The following is a 15,527-nucleotide window of genomic DNA, read 5'->3' as shown; positions in this document are numbered from 1 at the left end:
AGGGGGGGGGGGGGGGGGGGGGGCTTATATCCGCTGTCCCTGAAGGAAATGACGCCCCTTGTCAGACAAAACAAACAATCTGAAGACGTTGCCTTCAGTTGCATTGGGAATTTCTCACTATTTTCTTACAGTTTTAGAGATTGAAGCATACACAAGTGAAGGGGAAGGGGCTCGAGCTCGACGCTCTCAGACACTGTGTGTGCTTTGTGTTTGATGTTTGTTCTTAAGAAAGGAGCTAATGAACCGTGGATCAGGTGCTGCTGCTGCTGACTGGGAAATGTTGTACCCACGGCCTGACGTTAAACACAGACAAAACAGAAAGCCCCTCTGAAAATACTGCTTACACAGACTTCCTTGTAATAACAAATAATCTTTTTATCACAACTTCTATAAATAGGGATGAAATGGTCTTATTTTCCAATCTCTGGGGATTTCCCAGTATTCAGCGCCAGACTAAACAATCAATTTGGCTTAAGTGCTGTTGTGCTGCTGTGTGTGTGTGTGTATTAACGTGTATGTGTGTGTGTGTTTGTGTGTGTGTGCGTGTCTGTATGTTTCGGTCTGGGTGTGTCTTTAGATGCACAGCAGCCCCCTCCCAGAGAGTCCCGGCAAAAGAGAGACGCCCTGTCAGAGCCCGGACGTCAGCCGGCGAGACGGACTCAACTCCTGCTCGTCGCCCGACACTGAGGACAACACTGACACTGTAAGACACACTCGCTTACACACACACACACACACACACACACACACACACACACCTAGACTAATTCATTTTGATTTTGTAATAATTTTCCAGCTTCAGTAAAAATGTTTCTTGAATACAAGTAAATGTAATTTGTTGTTACTAAAGATGAGGACACACACAACGATCAGTGCATTTAACCCTGAATCTGTCACTCAGGACTCCAGCGCCCAGTGCATTGTGGGTAGCCCTCCCTACCTCCTCCACCCCCAGATCATTGGAGCAGAGGATGACTACTTCGACTCCCAGCAGGAGCAGGTATCTTGAGAAGTTTCTGATGGCATAGTTGGATGAGAAGTTGACTGGGTGCCACATTATCAGCATCAGTGGCATTAAATTTGAAAATATGGAAACAATGGAGAAAAATACGGAACAAACAATGACGCAGTCACCGAAGTTCAAAAAAAGATTTGTTGTTTTCGGGCTGATTGATTCACACCAGAAATTCTCAACCAAAAACCAAGTAAGAGGAAATTGGAAGTTACATTATATAGTTAAAAAAGAATGATCAAAATCTGCTGTTTAGATAAATCATTAAGTTTATCATCCTTTCCTGTCATGTGACTGTCTCTCTCTCTCTCTCTCTCTTTCTCTCTCTCTCTCTCGCTCTCGCTCTCTCTCTCTCTCTTTCTCTCTCTCTCTCTCGCTCTCGCTCTCTCTCTCTCTCTTTCTCTCTCTCTCTCTATCTCGCTCTCGCTCTCTTTCTCTCTCTCTCTCTATCTCGCTCTCTCTCTCTCTCTCTCTCTCTCTCTCTCTCTCTCTCTCTCTCTCTCTCTCAGATTAATGGACAGTGCAGCTGTTTCCAGAGTATAGACCTGCTGAAGTCTCGGCCGGCTCACCTCGCAGTTTTCCTCCATCATGTCGTCTCGCAGTTTGACCCTGTGCCTCTGGTACACACACACACACACACACACACACACACACACACACACACACACATACACACACACACACCCACACACACTGTATCATACAGTGCTTCTTTAAACCATCAATGTACTGGGCTGCTTCTAAATACTTCCCCACTTCCTTCCCTGTCTGAGGCTCCTGTCTCACTCCATCGGTCCATCTTTAAACACAGCTCATAAATATATAGTTTTATTTTATTTTAAAGGCTCAATAACTTCCTGTAGCAACAGAGTACAGTGTTGCCTTTGGTCTCTACATTGATTTATTGACTATAAGAAAAATACAGAATATTGAGTCATGTGTTTTTTACATTAAAGATTCATGTTCAAATTCAGTCTGAGTTTCTGCTTCATGTGCAAAAATAGTTTTCCTTAGTGTTGTCATACTAAATGAATAAATAAATAATGCACTGCTGCTGAAAACAAAAAGACATATGAATAAGAATCAGCAGCTTCATATTCTGATGAGATGATGTTCATTGGTTCATGTCTCTCTCCTCCCCTTCGTAGCTGTGTTACCTCTACGCCGACATGCACAAACAAACCAGCTCCAAAGAAAGCCGACGCTTCTTCATGGAATTCCACTCACTCTTCATGGATCGAACAGCCGTGAGTTACTGCACTCTCTTGTTTTTTTTCTCCCTCAGTCCTTTTCTTTTCCCTTTGATCAAGTTTTCTGATTTTTTTAAAAATTGTTTTATGTTTTTTTTCCCCCCAGAATCTCAAAGTACCAGTGCCAGAGACAATTGCGTCTGAACTGGGTATGAAATAGAAAGAGGCTTAAATGTATCTCTGATTTCTTTCTCTTTAACACTGAGTACCACAACATCTAAATCAGTGGGCTACAGGTGCTAGTGTCTCCAGTCTTTTGTTACCTGCTTTATGATTTGTATTGATATGAGTTTTTCCAATATAAAGTTTCACTATATCATCCTTTTGCTTTTTAAAATAGAAATAAAATAAATCTAGATTACAAATCTAGTTCACAGTGTTGGACAGACAAATGCATAGATGAAGTGGTTTGTTGGCTGACAGTTTTTTTGGTGTGTGTGTGTTTGCGTCCACACAGAGAAGCGGAGGCTGGAGTTAATCCCGGAGGAGCTGTGCAAACAGTACACCCAGGTGTTACAGGACACACTCCTACCTGACCTGCACAAGAACCTGGAGGACTTCAGGTGGGAGTCACATCACTGTTGAAAACGACCGTTTGTCACGCGGTTATATCTCTATGAGGTGTAACTCGTGCGCTTGTGTTTACAGACAGAAGCGCAGCATGGGTCTGACTCTGGCTGAGGACGAGCTGTCGAAGATGGACGTGGAGCGAGGGAAAGACCAGCAGGCCTTGGAGAAGGAGTGCTCCTGTGCCGAACACATCATCTCCAAGATAGAGGACATCCTGTGAGTCTACATTAACACAGAGATATGCACATGCATCTCATATTCCTTGCACGGTTGTGTGTGTGTGTGTGTGTGTGTGTGTGTGCTAACCCAGAGTTGCTTGTTACAGGTTGACGTCACAGCCCTCAGAAGACGAGAAGTGGTAAGAAGCTGCAGAGTATCCAGTGCGGTGTCTGTTTTTGGAGAAGTGTTTTAGTTTCTGTTCAGATTTGTAAATATTTTGTAAATGACAACCTGCTTCTGCTCCTGACTGCGTGTCCTGTCATGTCGCAGCCAAACGATGCAGTACGTGCTCCTCACCTACATGAAGCACCTCGGGGTGAAAGTGAAGGAGCCTCGCGGCCTCGAGCACAAACGAGCGCGAATCAATTTCCTGCCCAAGATTAAGGTGCGACCTCTTCTCCAGAAACACGCAGACACAAACACGTTAAATCATGTATTTAGTTAGCCGTCGAGCTAATTGTGTAAATGTAACTTTGATTTTACATTAAACTGTGATGCAATATAAGCAAAAATATAAAAATAATAGATGTATGAGTATGAATTAAAGCTGTGCGATAGATCCACTGTGCCTGATACATCAGATAAAATGCCTCACACATGCAGAACAAAAATGTAAATAACTGATTTGATTACTTTTCATCATCAATCATCAGTTTTAATCATAGCACAGTATCCACTGCGAGTCAAATAACTGCTCTTCATTGGTCTCACGGTCTGTTTGAAATGCACCACGATGCCCTTTAAGACAAATGTGTGTCGTTTTCACGAGCAGAAGAGCATCAAGCCCGAGAAGGAGGGTGAGGAGAAGGTGAAAAAGCCTCGGTTTCCCAACATCCTCGGCCCACCAAGGCGCCTGAGCAGAGTGGATTCAACTTCAGGTGAGGATGAAACTGCAGTTTTAACCCTTTTTAACTTTTATCATTTAATGCAGGCTGAGGTAAACCAGTCCTATCTACTGAGTGTGTTTTTACTTCATATTATCAGTGTTTTGTGATTTCAATATTTGTGTGCCCATGTTTCTTCTCTGCTGTTGTACATGTGTGTGTTTGGGTGTGTGTGTGTGCGTGTGTGTGTGTGTGTGCAGTCGGTAAGGCCGTGGAGCTGAACAAGCAGCGGTCTCCGAAGCAGCTCTCCCAGCCGGCCTTCGGTATCCTGGAGCAGTCTGACTCCTCTGCAGCGAATTCTGGATCACGGATCCGTGGAAATCAGCTCAGCGAGGGATCGGACGCTGGTGCCCCAGTTTTGCCTTCCCCGACACACAGCTCCCCCATTGGTCAGGCCTCAGATACTAGCGGACAAGACTCAGACTCCAGTAAGAAATTCCTGTTTCTCTTTGATCCAAGTGTTTTGGGAACTACTGTCCTAGGTAATGTCACTCGTTACTGTTAGGACTATCAGGGCAACTATTACCTACTGTTTTTATTTAAAAACATCATTCTCAAAATATTATGACTTTTTCTTGTTATGTATGTACTTTTTTCTCTCATAACATTATGAACTTTTACTTTATTCTTGACATTTTTTTTTTCTTAACAGTGGACTCTGTTGTAGTCATAGGATCATGAGACCACAGGAGATGAACACATGAGCAGAACAGATGCACAGAAGTCACACTAGGAGGCAGAGAGCTGTACCACAGCAGGTTTTGATGAAATACAGTCAGGTTACTACGGACTAACTCGTAGCAGAATAACAGTAGTGTGGTAATAAGTTATTATTTTTTTACCATTTCCTTATAACAGTTATAAAGACATGGAAACACAGGAGTATTTGCAGGGGTTCTAGTTCAGCAACTGTATGTGATGACCAAAAGTTAAAAGGTTTCATCTTCTGTTTTTCAGACTGAATTAATAATAAAATGAACGGATGATAAAACAGAGCCATCAGTCAGACGTTTTCTTCATGATCTCATTATTACTACTGTTCTTCTTTTTACTCCACAGATGTGTCTCCGTTCTCCATCCAGCCCAGACCGGGCGAGGGTCTGCCGTCCGGCGACCAGCAGGACGGCGTCTTCAGTCCGACCAGCACGCAGTTTGACTTCAGCCCCTCCAACCTGGAGCAGTTACAGGAGGAGGATCAGGAGGCGTTCAGGTATTTATAGCGTTTTAGATTTTTCAGGGACGCAAAAGAGAGGAATCGAAGTTGGTGCACTGAGAGAAAGTTATTGTTTATTGTACTACATGTTGAGCATGTAATACAATGGGCTGATGTCTATTTTCAGAAATTTCAATAATACCTCAGACGTATTTTAGAGCTGCACAACAGAAGGCAAGAACGGACATTACATATTTGTTATAGCAGCTGCAGCAGAAAAACAGAACATTGAACAAAAAATCCATCATAGCAGGAGAGAATGTGACATAAATGTTATCAAAATAAAAAAATTATAATGATGATTAATATTATATCACTTTTCTTCTCTCTGTTTAATGCAATAACTAAAGATTAACATGACAGCAGTGGTTGGAAGACGCTGTAAAATCCCCAAATCTTCCCCTTTCTGCTTCTCCAGTAATCTTTTGTTTTGTAAAAGTCTCTCTCCCTCTGCGTTCGCTCGGCAGCAGGATGGAGGTTCAGTGTGCGGCGACTTCGGGCGACACCCAGAGTGAAGACGACCAGGGAGGTGAGGTGGAATGTGAGGAGGATCCTCTGAACTGGCAGAGTCTGGTCAGCCGAGGCGTCCTGGCAAGCCTCACGCCGCAGGAGATCAAACGGCAGGAAGTCATCAATGGTGAGCGGACGACACTTTTCACACACATTTCAGAGTGCGACACGAAAACGATCAAACCGTATATATATATATTCACATCATACGCGTTCACCCCGTCCGCCCCTCAGAGCTGTTCTACACTGAGCGCGCCCACTTACGGATGCTGAAGGTGCTGGACTGTGTCTTCTACCAGAGGCTGAACAGAGACAGTATCCTCCCCCCAGAGGACATCAAACACATCTTTATCAACCTGGAGGAAATCATTCAGCTGCATGGTAACTTCACCTTACTGCTCTTCATCCCACAGACGACTGAGCTTATCAGAAAATGTATTTGACTTTAATTACTTGATTTTCTCTCTTCCTGCTTTTCCATCTTCACAAAATAGAAATAACCTGAAAACGTATCTGATCGTCATGATGTACCTATAACCAAATACAAGTCGGCGTCAAACCTGATACAGATATAATTTAACGTTTTCAATAGAAGCTGAATTTCTGTGTTTTTACAGTGGGAGATTCTGACGCTAAAAGCCTGTGGACTTGAGATAACTTAAGGTTATTTTCAGAGCCACAGAACTCGTTATAAAGATGATAATGTGATTTAAAAATGAATGACCAAGGCCACCAACCCCGCCAAGCTCATTTGCATATTGAGATCTGATCACAGTGAGGGCAGAATTTAGAATAACGTGAACGCTTATCAATACCAGGTGTAAATTTATCCAGATAATGTTTCCGGACACAGATTGAATATTAGTACCAGGTGTAGTCAGAACCTTAGTGCACAGCTGCATGTCATGTCATCATATATACAACATATATACAACATATATGTGTAATGTGTAGACAGTCACTGGAAACAAACTGGGTCGGATGTTGAAATTAGAGAAGGAGGAGGAGGTCTGAGCAGAAGGGTCACATGGTTTGATATTAGTGTGTTTTATAAAAGTCTAAGAATTGTCATTGGGGAGAACAACGAGGTGCTGAAAGTTGAATTTCTTCTCACTGTTTCTCAACAGTTTCTATAACGGAGCAAATGACAGCAACCAGGAAGAGGAGCGAGACATCGGTGATCGGTCAGATTGGAGACGATCTCCTGGAGTGGGTAAGACCGGTTTCAGTTCAATGAAGGGTACTCTTATTGTAAAGTGGTACCACTATTTCATTTTGATTTTTATTTGTTTATTTGACATGTACAGTATTCACTGGTCAACAGCCAATATTAGCTTAAACATTTTGTCATAAACTTCACATTAAAAACATAATAAAGATGCACAAAATTGTAAAGTGCACATCAGCTAATGAATAACTAAGCGTTTACTTGACTCTGGATAAGAACATTAGAAACAGGAAATACCTCAGATGTAATTCTCGGGTGTAAATGTGTTGACTGCAGTTCAGCGGGGAGGAAGAGGAGAAGATAAAAAGAGCGGTGGGAACTTTCTGTTGCAACCAACCGTCTGCGCTGGAGCTCATCAAGACCAAGAAGAAGAAAGACCAGAGGTTCCACTTATTCATGCAGGTCAGCACAACAGATTACCTCACGCTCTGCTGTCAGGGGCGGGAGCTTGTTTGCTTTGGCAGGACAATCCTGATAATTTGAGACAAACAGCAGATGATGACTGGTATGTGAAGAATCTGACTAGTTTATTTTTGCAGCACCGTACATGTGGATACTGTGAATTTATGACTGTAGTTTGGATTCTTCCATTCAGGAAAAAATATATTTTCCTCTTAGTAATGTGAAGGAGTTAATTGTATAATGAGTATTTAATTTCATTTTGACCTTTTTGTCAATTATCAGCAAGATCAAGAATCCAATTTGACCCTTAACTGTCTACTGTTGAATAATTTCACTCTGTTGTGATACATAAAGGGTTTTAATAAAACAACCAATATCATCACTGAGAGTAGAAAGAGTTTATGTCAGACTCAGTGTTTTACAGGTTTAACCAATTTCCACCTTTTTTTCCCCCAAAACTTTCCTGCTGCAAGAAGACACAAATCACAGATAAAATCAACTATCATCACTTTAAATCATATATTTTTATTAATCTTCAGGCAACTTGCTCTTGCTTCTAATTACCATTTGAGACTTGGAAAGATTTTATTTTCCAGCCTGTAGGTGCATGTTGATTTATGTGTATTGCTTCACATGGGTACGTATTTATTGTACGTACTCGGCATCATAAGGGAACCAGTGGGTGCAGGAGTGGCGAGGCCTGGGAGAGCTTTTGTCTGTGTATGTGCTGATTTGAATGATATGTTATATATTATATGTATGTTGTATATATATTGTTATAATAAATGTTAGATATGTTAATCATATTATATGTTATGCGTTACAAGCTCCTTATTCCACCTCACTGTCTTCAGGAAGCTGAGAGCAACCGTCTGTGTCGCAGGCTGCAGCTCAAAGACATCATTCCTGTAGAGATGCAGAGACTGACCAAATACCCACTCCTACTGGACAACATTGCTAAGTACACAGGTAGAAACATTTTGGCATTTTTGGGTAATTGACTGAAGGAGAATGGCAAATGTTTGGTTTTTTTCATCACCATTTTTGTTTGTTTGTTTGTTTGCTTCGTTTATCTTCCCACAGAGGATGGCGAGGAGAGGCAAAAGGTGAAGAAAGCCGGCGAATGCTGCAAAAAGATCCTCAACCACGTCAACCAGGCCGTCAAAGAGGCAGAGAACAAACAGGTGCAGGCATCAGTTAAAATGCGTTGGCTAAAGGTCAGTTAAAAGTGCTAATGACCAGTGGTTAACGAGCTGTGTTCTTTCTCAACAGAGACTGGAAGAGTACCAGAGAAGGTTAGATCTCTCATCTCTCAAACAGAGTGAGAACCCCATGATCCTGGAGCTGAAGGTAACAAACAAACAAACAAACAAACAACGTGAATATCCAGTCACGGGAGAGATGGCGAGATGCTGAGGTTATTAATGAAGCTGCGCTCTTTGTTGTATTTTTTTTTTCTTTTCCTGCAGAATCTGGACCTGACCAAGAGGAAGATGGTCCACGAGGGACCTCTCTCCTGGAAAGTCAATAAAGACAAGGCGATCGGTACATAAACACACCGGCATAAGAGAATAACATTGAGGAAAACACAGTAGGAACTTTCCACAAGTGTATGAATAAAGAAGATTAAAATAAATATCAATCATAGAGACAATTAAGTTAAACAGATAATTGATTTGATAATGAAATGAAACATTTACAATACAACAGCCCAGGTTTACAGCAGTACCCTCCACACACACACACACACACACACACACACAGTTTTATATCACCAGTGTTTTCCTTTCAGAGCTGTACACAATTCTCCTGGAGGACATTCTGGTTTTACTGCAGAAGCAGGACGAGCGTCTGATCCTCAAGTTCCACGGCAAGAATGTGGCGAGCGCCGCCGACACCAAGCACATCTTCAGCCCCATCATCAAACTCAACACTGTACTGGTTCGTCCCGTGGCGACTGGTGAGAGCTGCACTCACTTTGGTTTTATGTGCTGAACTTTTTCTTGGTTCAGTGAATCAGGGCAGAGATGTCCGTCTCTCTCAACAGCCACTGGATGGATCGCTGTGAAACTTTGTTCATGTTCCCCTGAGGATGAATCCTAAGAATATCTGTGATTCCCTAACTTTTCAACTTCAACATGAGGTTCACAGTTTTACATTTTTGGTGAAATATTCCCTGCCCCCAGAGGATTAACTCACTGTGGTCATCCCCGCCCTTTTTTATCTGGAGCTACCAGCAGGTCAAAGTTTTCAAAGGGATATTGCTGAATATCTAAAACGCTAAACTACTAAAACATTAACTTCATGTTTCCTTGACTTTGACTTTGATGACTTTTCATCTAGCGCCACCATGAGGTTGACATTTGTGGTTTTGGGTGAAATCATTGGATCGTTAGCTGTGAAATTTGACACGTTCATGTTCCCGACAGGATGAACTGTAATAACTTTTCTCTTAATATCTTCAATATCTTGCAGTAGCATGCTAACAGGCTAAATTAAGATGGTGAACTTTGTAGAAATGACCTGCTAAACTTTGTCATTGTGAGCACGTTAGCACGCTGACATTAGCTCAAAGCGCTGCTGTACCTAAGCACGCCCTCACACAGCCGCTAGCTTAGCTCTTTTTGCTCCCTTAATGTTTCACGTTACTTGCTGTGTCTACGTTAACTATCGTGTGATATGTGCCATAATCACTGCTGCATTTTCGTTCTCTTCAGACAACAAGTCTTTCTTCGTGCTGTCCATGTCGGAAAACGGGGCTCAGATCTACGAGCTGATGGCTCAGACGGTGTCCGACCAGAGAACGTGAGTCTTCCACCACAAACATGGCGACGTGTCCCCTGTTTGTCTTCTGTCTCATCCTGCTGTATCACCTCTGTTCATCCAGGTGGCAGTGTCTGATCACACAACGCGCCGAGGCCATGAAGGCCAAACCTCACAGCAGCGGCACACCTCCAGCTCAGTCTGAGTGAGTCCGCTGCTCACTGATGTTATTGTTCGATTTTTTTCTTTTCCATGTTTTCTAATGTGATTAATTCTAATTTTTTCAGTGCTGAGCGGGACGCTATAGAGATCATCAACCGTGGGATACCCAGGCCGTGCAAAGACGCTAACGGGACATCGAGTGGAGGTATCCACTCCACAGGCAGCTGTCAGTGTTTCTATCAATGCTGAAAAGATTAGTCGATTAATCGTTATTCATTTTGGCAAATTGGCACCAAAAGTTTGCCACATTGTGAATTTCTTCTTTTTTTTTATCTTACTATTTACTGCTTTGTTTATATTCATCCGTTTCCTCAGCAGAATCTTTGAATTAGAAATTGATATGCAGTATGTCATAGTTTTAATTATTTTTATACAAATGATTAAATGTCTTATTTACTTACAGTTAAAATGTTTTTTATTCCAAAGTAAATTATCTCCCTCTAAATTCAAATCTCAATTCATTCCAGATAAAGATGCCACCTGTTCTCCAGACATTCAAGCTCCGCTGGCAGGTATCAACCCTTTCGATGGCATGAAATCAGAGGACGAGGAAGAGGAGCCGGCTGTGGCCGACCGACGGGAGGAAGAGGAGGAGGATGAAGAGGTGGATGAAGCAGAACTAGAAGCCTTCCTGGATGGGCAGCTCGCGGACAGACTGCCCTTCCTGCAGCAGGAAGGGTCACGTCGGGGCATCGCCATTGAAAACCAAGAGCACAACCCGTTTGGCGTAGCCTCCTCCAAAGCTGAGGATGCTCTGCAGACATGTAAGTTCCACCTTAAAGGGTCACTTCACCCAGATTTAAAAATATATATATATGTTCAGGTTTTGAAACTGTGTTCTTGGCAGATTGAAAAGCCACATCAGTGAATAACACATCTTGTGTCTGTTCTAGTGGCGATGCTCAAGCAGGCTCTTTTCAACCACATGATGAGCAGAGAGGCAGAGGAGGAGAAAGAGGAGACAGAGGACAACAAGCAGAGCGGGGCCCCTGTGTGTCAGCTGAGCGCCTCCTCGCCCGGGAGCCCTGAGGGGGCTTCTGCTGCACGCGACGAGAGCCGAGCGTCTGCGAGTTCACAGAAAGACGACCTGCAGCTCCCTCCTGGACACACAGGGCTGTCCGAGACCACTGAACGCAACGGTGAGGCAATCTTTAAAAAGGTTTTCTGTGTGGGTCTTTAACTGTTGTACTGAATAATTACGACTTAGTTTCATATATGTATATATACTGTATATACTTGCTGAACAAATCCACCTGCTGCATCCTGTCCATCCAGGTGGTTTTGTGGTTCTGGATTTCAGCGTGGGCTCCGAGGAGAGCAGCACTGATGACGATGTGGGGTTAGGGGGTGACATGGGGATCGACATGAGGAAACTGCTGTCCTCCTCCTCGCAGACAGGGGGCGGCGGCGGCCCCAACCTCAGCCGGCAGCTTATGACCCACCTACGGCTCCTCCAGGCCGACCTGCAGTATCTGAAGGTACAGCACGCTTTACTGACAGCCAGGCTCCATCCCAACGTCACTGGCTGCTTTAAATTAAGGTAGACCCGACTGGTGACCAGCTAAATCACTATTTAGTAATTAATTATGATAATAATTGGCCTGAGCAACCGTGGTCTGATTTTACGCTGCACATGGCATGAGTGTGTGAACAGCAGGGCACAGTGAAAGAAGGTGGTCACCTGGCTGAGGAGTTGGCAGTATGAATATAAATGCTAAGCTCACTTAAATGCTTTTAATTTGAATATGTAATATTGTAATACTTTCATCATGGCTCAGTCGCCATTGTGTTACCTCATTCAGCTGTAGAAAGTAAAGTAAGAGACATCTGTTTAAATGAAAGTGTTCTTCAACATATGAACCACATTGTGTTGTAATGATCTGTAATGTTCCAGGAGGTGGAAATGAAGTACAACGAGCTGCGACAGACACACACCGACGCAGCCGCCGCCGACTCCGACGACAACAACGGTACGTTTCACTTCTCTCGGTCACTTGGAGCAATCCAATCGTTTTTGTACGTTTACCGTCTCAAACACTGTGTCTCTGATGTTTCTCAGATGGGATTCAGTGATGACGAGGCTCGTCGCTCTCCTGGTCGCACGAGTCAAGTTGCTCCATGATCGCTTTCTTCTGGATCAATCTTCAACCACTGAACACTGCTGTCGCTCAATAATGGAGGCTTGAATGTCGAGTCTCACACTTCAGGCACATAAGACAATCAGTGGAAGACTTTATCACAATGAAGGTTCCACTTTAAACTCAAAATCCTTGAACCAACCGGGGGCAGACTCGCTCCTGAGAAGAGACGCTATGGGATTACCTGAGGATAATTCGGTCACTTGTTGCTATGACAATAATAATCAACTTCATAAGTTATCTTAAACACTGGATATATGAAACGGAAAAGGGCGAGTCAAGTGTGCGAAGTCACGCAGATGCACAGCAGAGACACATTGAGAAATGAAACGAGACTGTGACGGTGACCAGACAGATTAAAAAGTAGATGGACTTGTTCAGGGCTCAGAGCACTGCTGTAAGCTTCATGTAAATGTCTGCGATAGGAGATGAGCTGAACCTCACGCTACAGAGTTGAATATGCTTAAAGATGCACTTCCTTATTGAGTAACAGCCCTGAAAAACCAACTCAACACACTGATTGTGTTTTTTAAATTCAGCAACATTCATGGAAATTGTACAAGAGGCTCTAACATAGATTCAAACCATCCCCAAAATCTCCAAAAGTCTTTTTATGTTTTATGTCTTTCGCCCTGTTTGCATGAAACTGGCCTGACTCTGTCTAAATCTCACCACCTGACATGTTGTATATATTTTTTGTTTAATTCATACAAACACAAAAGTTAAAATGACAGTTTGTGGTTTATTTGCTCAAACTATTTATTTTATTTCTTTTACATGTTTGAATTAAACAAATGCGGTACAACATTTTAATTACTGAGTTTACAGAGCCAGATTAGCTGTTTCCCTGCCTGTGCTGCGTTCATGCAACATCAACAGAGTGGGAAGACGAGGGAAACCTCCTGCTTCCTCCGGCTCTGGAGCACAACAGATAAACTTCCTAAATTAACCTCCTTCGTTGCGCCACATTTGTAGCTGTTTACAAACAAGTGAAACTTTATTTGGATGGGACTGCAGTGGATGCTCTTCAGCCATGTTGCTATCAGTTTGTTGACATGTCTGTAGTTCTGTAGAAGTAAAGTTTTTTTTTTCCCCCAACTTAATTACGATCTGAATGATATGATATGACATGAACGCAGCATTAATGTCGATCGTCCTATCACGCTCTCAGAAAGAAAGCAAATGACCATATTTCTCAACATTGTGAATTATTCTTGCAAGCACCTGAAGAAAAAAAAAAGCGTTAAAAGAAACGTGTACAGGCAGAAATCTTCATTTCTAGTTCAGGTTTATAGAATCATCAACATCTTTGGGGAAAAAAAGCTGCAAACTTCCAAAGAATAATTGTCCTACTTGCGAAGCTGCAGCCTCTGACAGTTACAGTAACTACTGTTTGTTTACTGGCTGTCTTTAACTGCCTGAGAAAATAGCATACAAATATAATGCTGTTTAGCATTTGACTTTCTGATTTGAAACTTCCTATAGCACTTGAATGTAGCATAATATGGCAAACACATGAATAAGTAATGTTGAGATCGTAGATTCAGATCACTCTTGTCTACAGTGAGACAAATTACAAATGACACGACTTGACATGTTGGCGTTTTAAAGAATCACCGTTGTTGTAATGGAGTATGAAACACTGCAGCTAAAGAAAAGAAACGTTGACTTTGTGTATAACTGCTGGAGCACATCACACTATATAACAGATACAAGCTTTTCACAACGTGTGCACAAAGTGAAAGCAATTGATGGAACTTTGTTGCTGAATTTATTTTCTATTTGTATTCCAGTCTTGTTTTTCTCTTGCTCTCCTCCATGTTAGTTTGCGCGGTGAGGTGACCGACTAACCCGAGTGACGGACGCTGAAAACAAACTGAATCTGTTTCCTCCTGAAACATTTTGAGGGCGTTTTTCTTCAGGATCCTTCATGTTTTCTGCAACAAGCTCTTCATAAACGCCATCCTCAGCTGGTGACGTCAACCCCCGTTATACGTTCCTATGCCTTTAGGTACAAGCTGTAGGAATTCACTCATCAGCCCGCTGCACTTCACTTTCATGTTTGGACTGAAAACACTCAAATATTCACCGGCCATAAGACTGCATAGACGACATCATGGCTTTGACTTTTGGACAAAATATTAAAAAAGAAAAAAAAAAAAAAAAGACTAACCTGAAAAGTATATATAAACAAAAAGGATTGTAATGGACTGTTTTTATTGTAAAAGAATATAATGTACAATTATTACTGTTTATCAAATGTTTTGTCTGTTGTTGTTGTTGTTGTTGTTGTTGTTTTTTTACACAATGCAGTCATGTAATGTTTTAACACAAACTACTTAAAACAAGGGTAAAGTAACCAACTGCATTCATTTGTTTTACAAAAATGTTATAATTTTATTACATTGCTATTAACCCAGTGATCATGTTTGCCGTCTTTGTTGAGGAAAAAGAAAACGGCTCATTTTAAAGAGGAAAGAAGATAATTTGACTGAAAAACCAAAACAAAGTGTCACTTCATTTTAATTGGCCTCGTGTGGAGAGTTGAATCCACTCTGAAATGAATAGGAAGCATCAGTTCCTTTACAGAACCATGTACATTACACCTCATGGCAAAATGTAACCCTCGCTGAAGTTAAGTTTTGATTGTTTTCATCACACGACAGTAAGATTTGGGACCACAGCTCTAGTGAGTCGTTACAGCAGCAGGACCGTGTATGAGGGATTCATTAAAAATAAACACATTCATTGAAATGAAGAAACATTTATGTTCATGGCAGCTGTGGTTACGTTTGGTTACTTCTGTGTTTTTAATACCAAAGCTTTATTTTATCAGCGCCCCGGTGGCTCACCTGGTTTTTGTCAAGCAAGTTATCTTTTAGCGCAAAAAAAAAAAAGAAAACAAGTATATAATGTGGTAAAAGTAAAAGTTCCTATTATTGGCTTATTACATAATATGGGAAAAAATGAAATGGAAAGGAGTTTTTTAAAGTTTTTTTAATGTTTTTAAAGATAATTTCATTTAAAACATTTAAAAACATTATTTATATATTCTTTTAAATTACTTTTCTGTTTTGCAAATAATTTGTCGACCCACTTGCAATACCTTCCCGACC

At 41.9% G+C, this 15,527-nt stretch overlaps 1 protein-coding gene across 3 annotated transcripts in view; it reads left to right on the top strand.

Annotated features, from left to right (window-relative positions):
• LOC111673222 (rho guanine nucleotide exchange factor 12-like) overlaps positions 1-15,175 on the top strand; it is a 33,464-nt gene extending 18,289 nt beyond the window's left edge. Inside the window, exons 11-39 of one of the 3 annotated variants that reach the window (XM_023430912.2) lie at positions 578-703; positions 902-1,000; positions 1,522-1,632; positions 2,161-2,259; positions 2,369-2,411; positions 2,720-2,825; positions 2,911-3,048; positions 3,158-3,190; positions 3,322-3,436; positions 3,824-3,929; positions 4,136-4,363; positions 4,995-5,145; positions 5,616-5,785; positions 5,893-6,039; positions 6,786-6,871; positions 7,163-7,288; positions 8,143-8,257; positions 8,372-8,472; positions 8,561-8,638; positions 8,758-8,833; positions 9,081-9,248; positions 10,006-10,093; positions 10,176-10,256; positions 10,339-10,439; positions 10,741-11,037; positions 11,167-11,412; positions 11,549-11,751; positions 12,168-12,243; positions 12,333-15,175. In XM_023430912.2, coding sequence (XP_023286680.1) covers positions 578-703; positions 902-1,000; positions 1,522-1,632; positions 2,161-2,259; positions 2,369-2,411; positions 2,720-2,825; positions 2,911-3,048; positions 3,158-3,190; positions 3,322-3,436; positions 3,824-3,929; positions 4,136-4,363; positions 4,995-5,145; positions 5,616-5,785; positions 5,893-6,039; positions 6,786-6,871; positions 7,163-7,288; positions 8,143-8,257; positions 8,372-8,472; positions 8,561-8,638; positions 8,758-8,833; positions 9,081-9,248; positions 10,006-10,093; positions 10,176-10,256; positions 10,339-10,439; positions 10,741-11,037; positions 11,167-11,412; positions 11,549-11,751; positions 12,168-12,243; positions 12,333-12,346 — 3,528 coding nt within the window. In that variant the 3' untranslated portion in view covers positions 12,347-15,175. The remainder of the gene's footprint in view (positions 1-577; positions 704-901; positions 1,001-1,521; positions 1,633-2,160; positions 2,260-2,368; positions 2,412-2,719; positions 2,826-2,910; positions 3,049-3,157; positions 3,191-3,321; positions 3,437-3,823; positions 3,930-4,135; positions 4,364-4,994; positions 5,146-5,615; positions 5,786-5,892; positions 6,040-6,785; positions 6,872-7,162; positions 7,289-8,142; positions 8,258-8,371; positions 8,473-8,560; positions 8,639-8,757; positions 8,834-9,080; positions 9,249-10,005; positions 10,094-10,175; positions 10,257-10,338; positions 10,440-10,740; positions 11,038-11,166; positions 11,413-11,548; positions 11,752-12,167; positions 12,244-12,332) is intronic. The other 2 variants (XM_023430913.2, XM_023430915.2) reach the window with 2 other exon arrangements.
• The last annotated feature ends 352 nt before the right edge of the window (positions 15,176-15,527 follow it).

This window comes from Seriola lalandi, unplaced genomic scaffold, assembly GCF_002814215.2.
Source record: "Seriola lalandi dorsalis isolate HSWRI2012SDOR001 ecotype SW California unplaced genomic scaffold, Sedor1 jcf7180002054914, whole genome shotgun sequence".
Classification (NCBI taxonomy): domain Eukaryota; kingdom Metazoa; phylum Chordata; class Actinopteri; order Carangiformes; family Carangidae; genus Seriola; species Seriola lalandi.
Note: the sequence above shows the minus strand (reverse complement) of the source record. Positions and strands in the feature narration are given on the sequence as shown.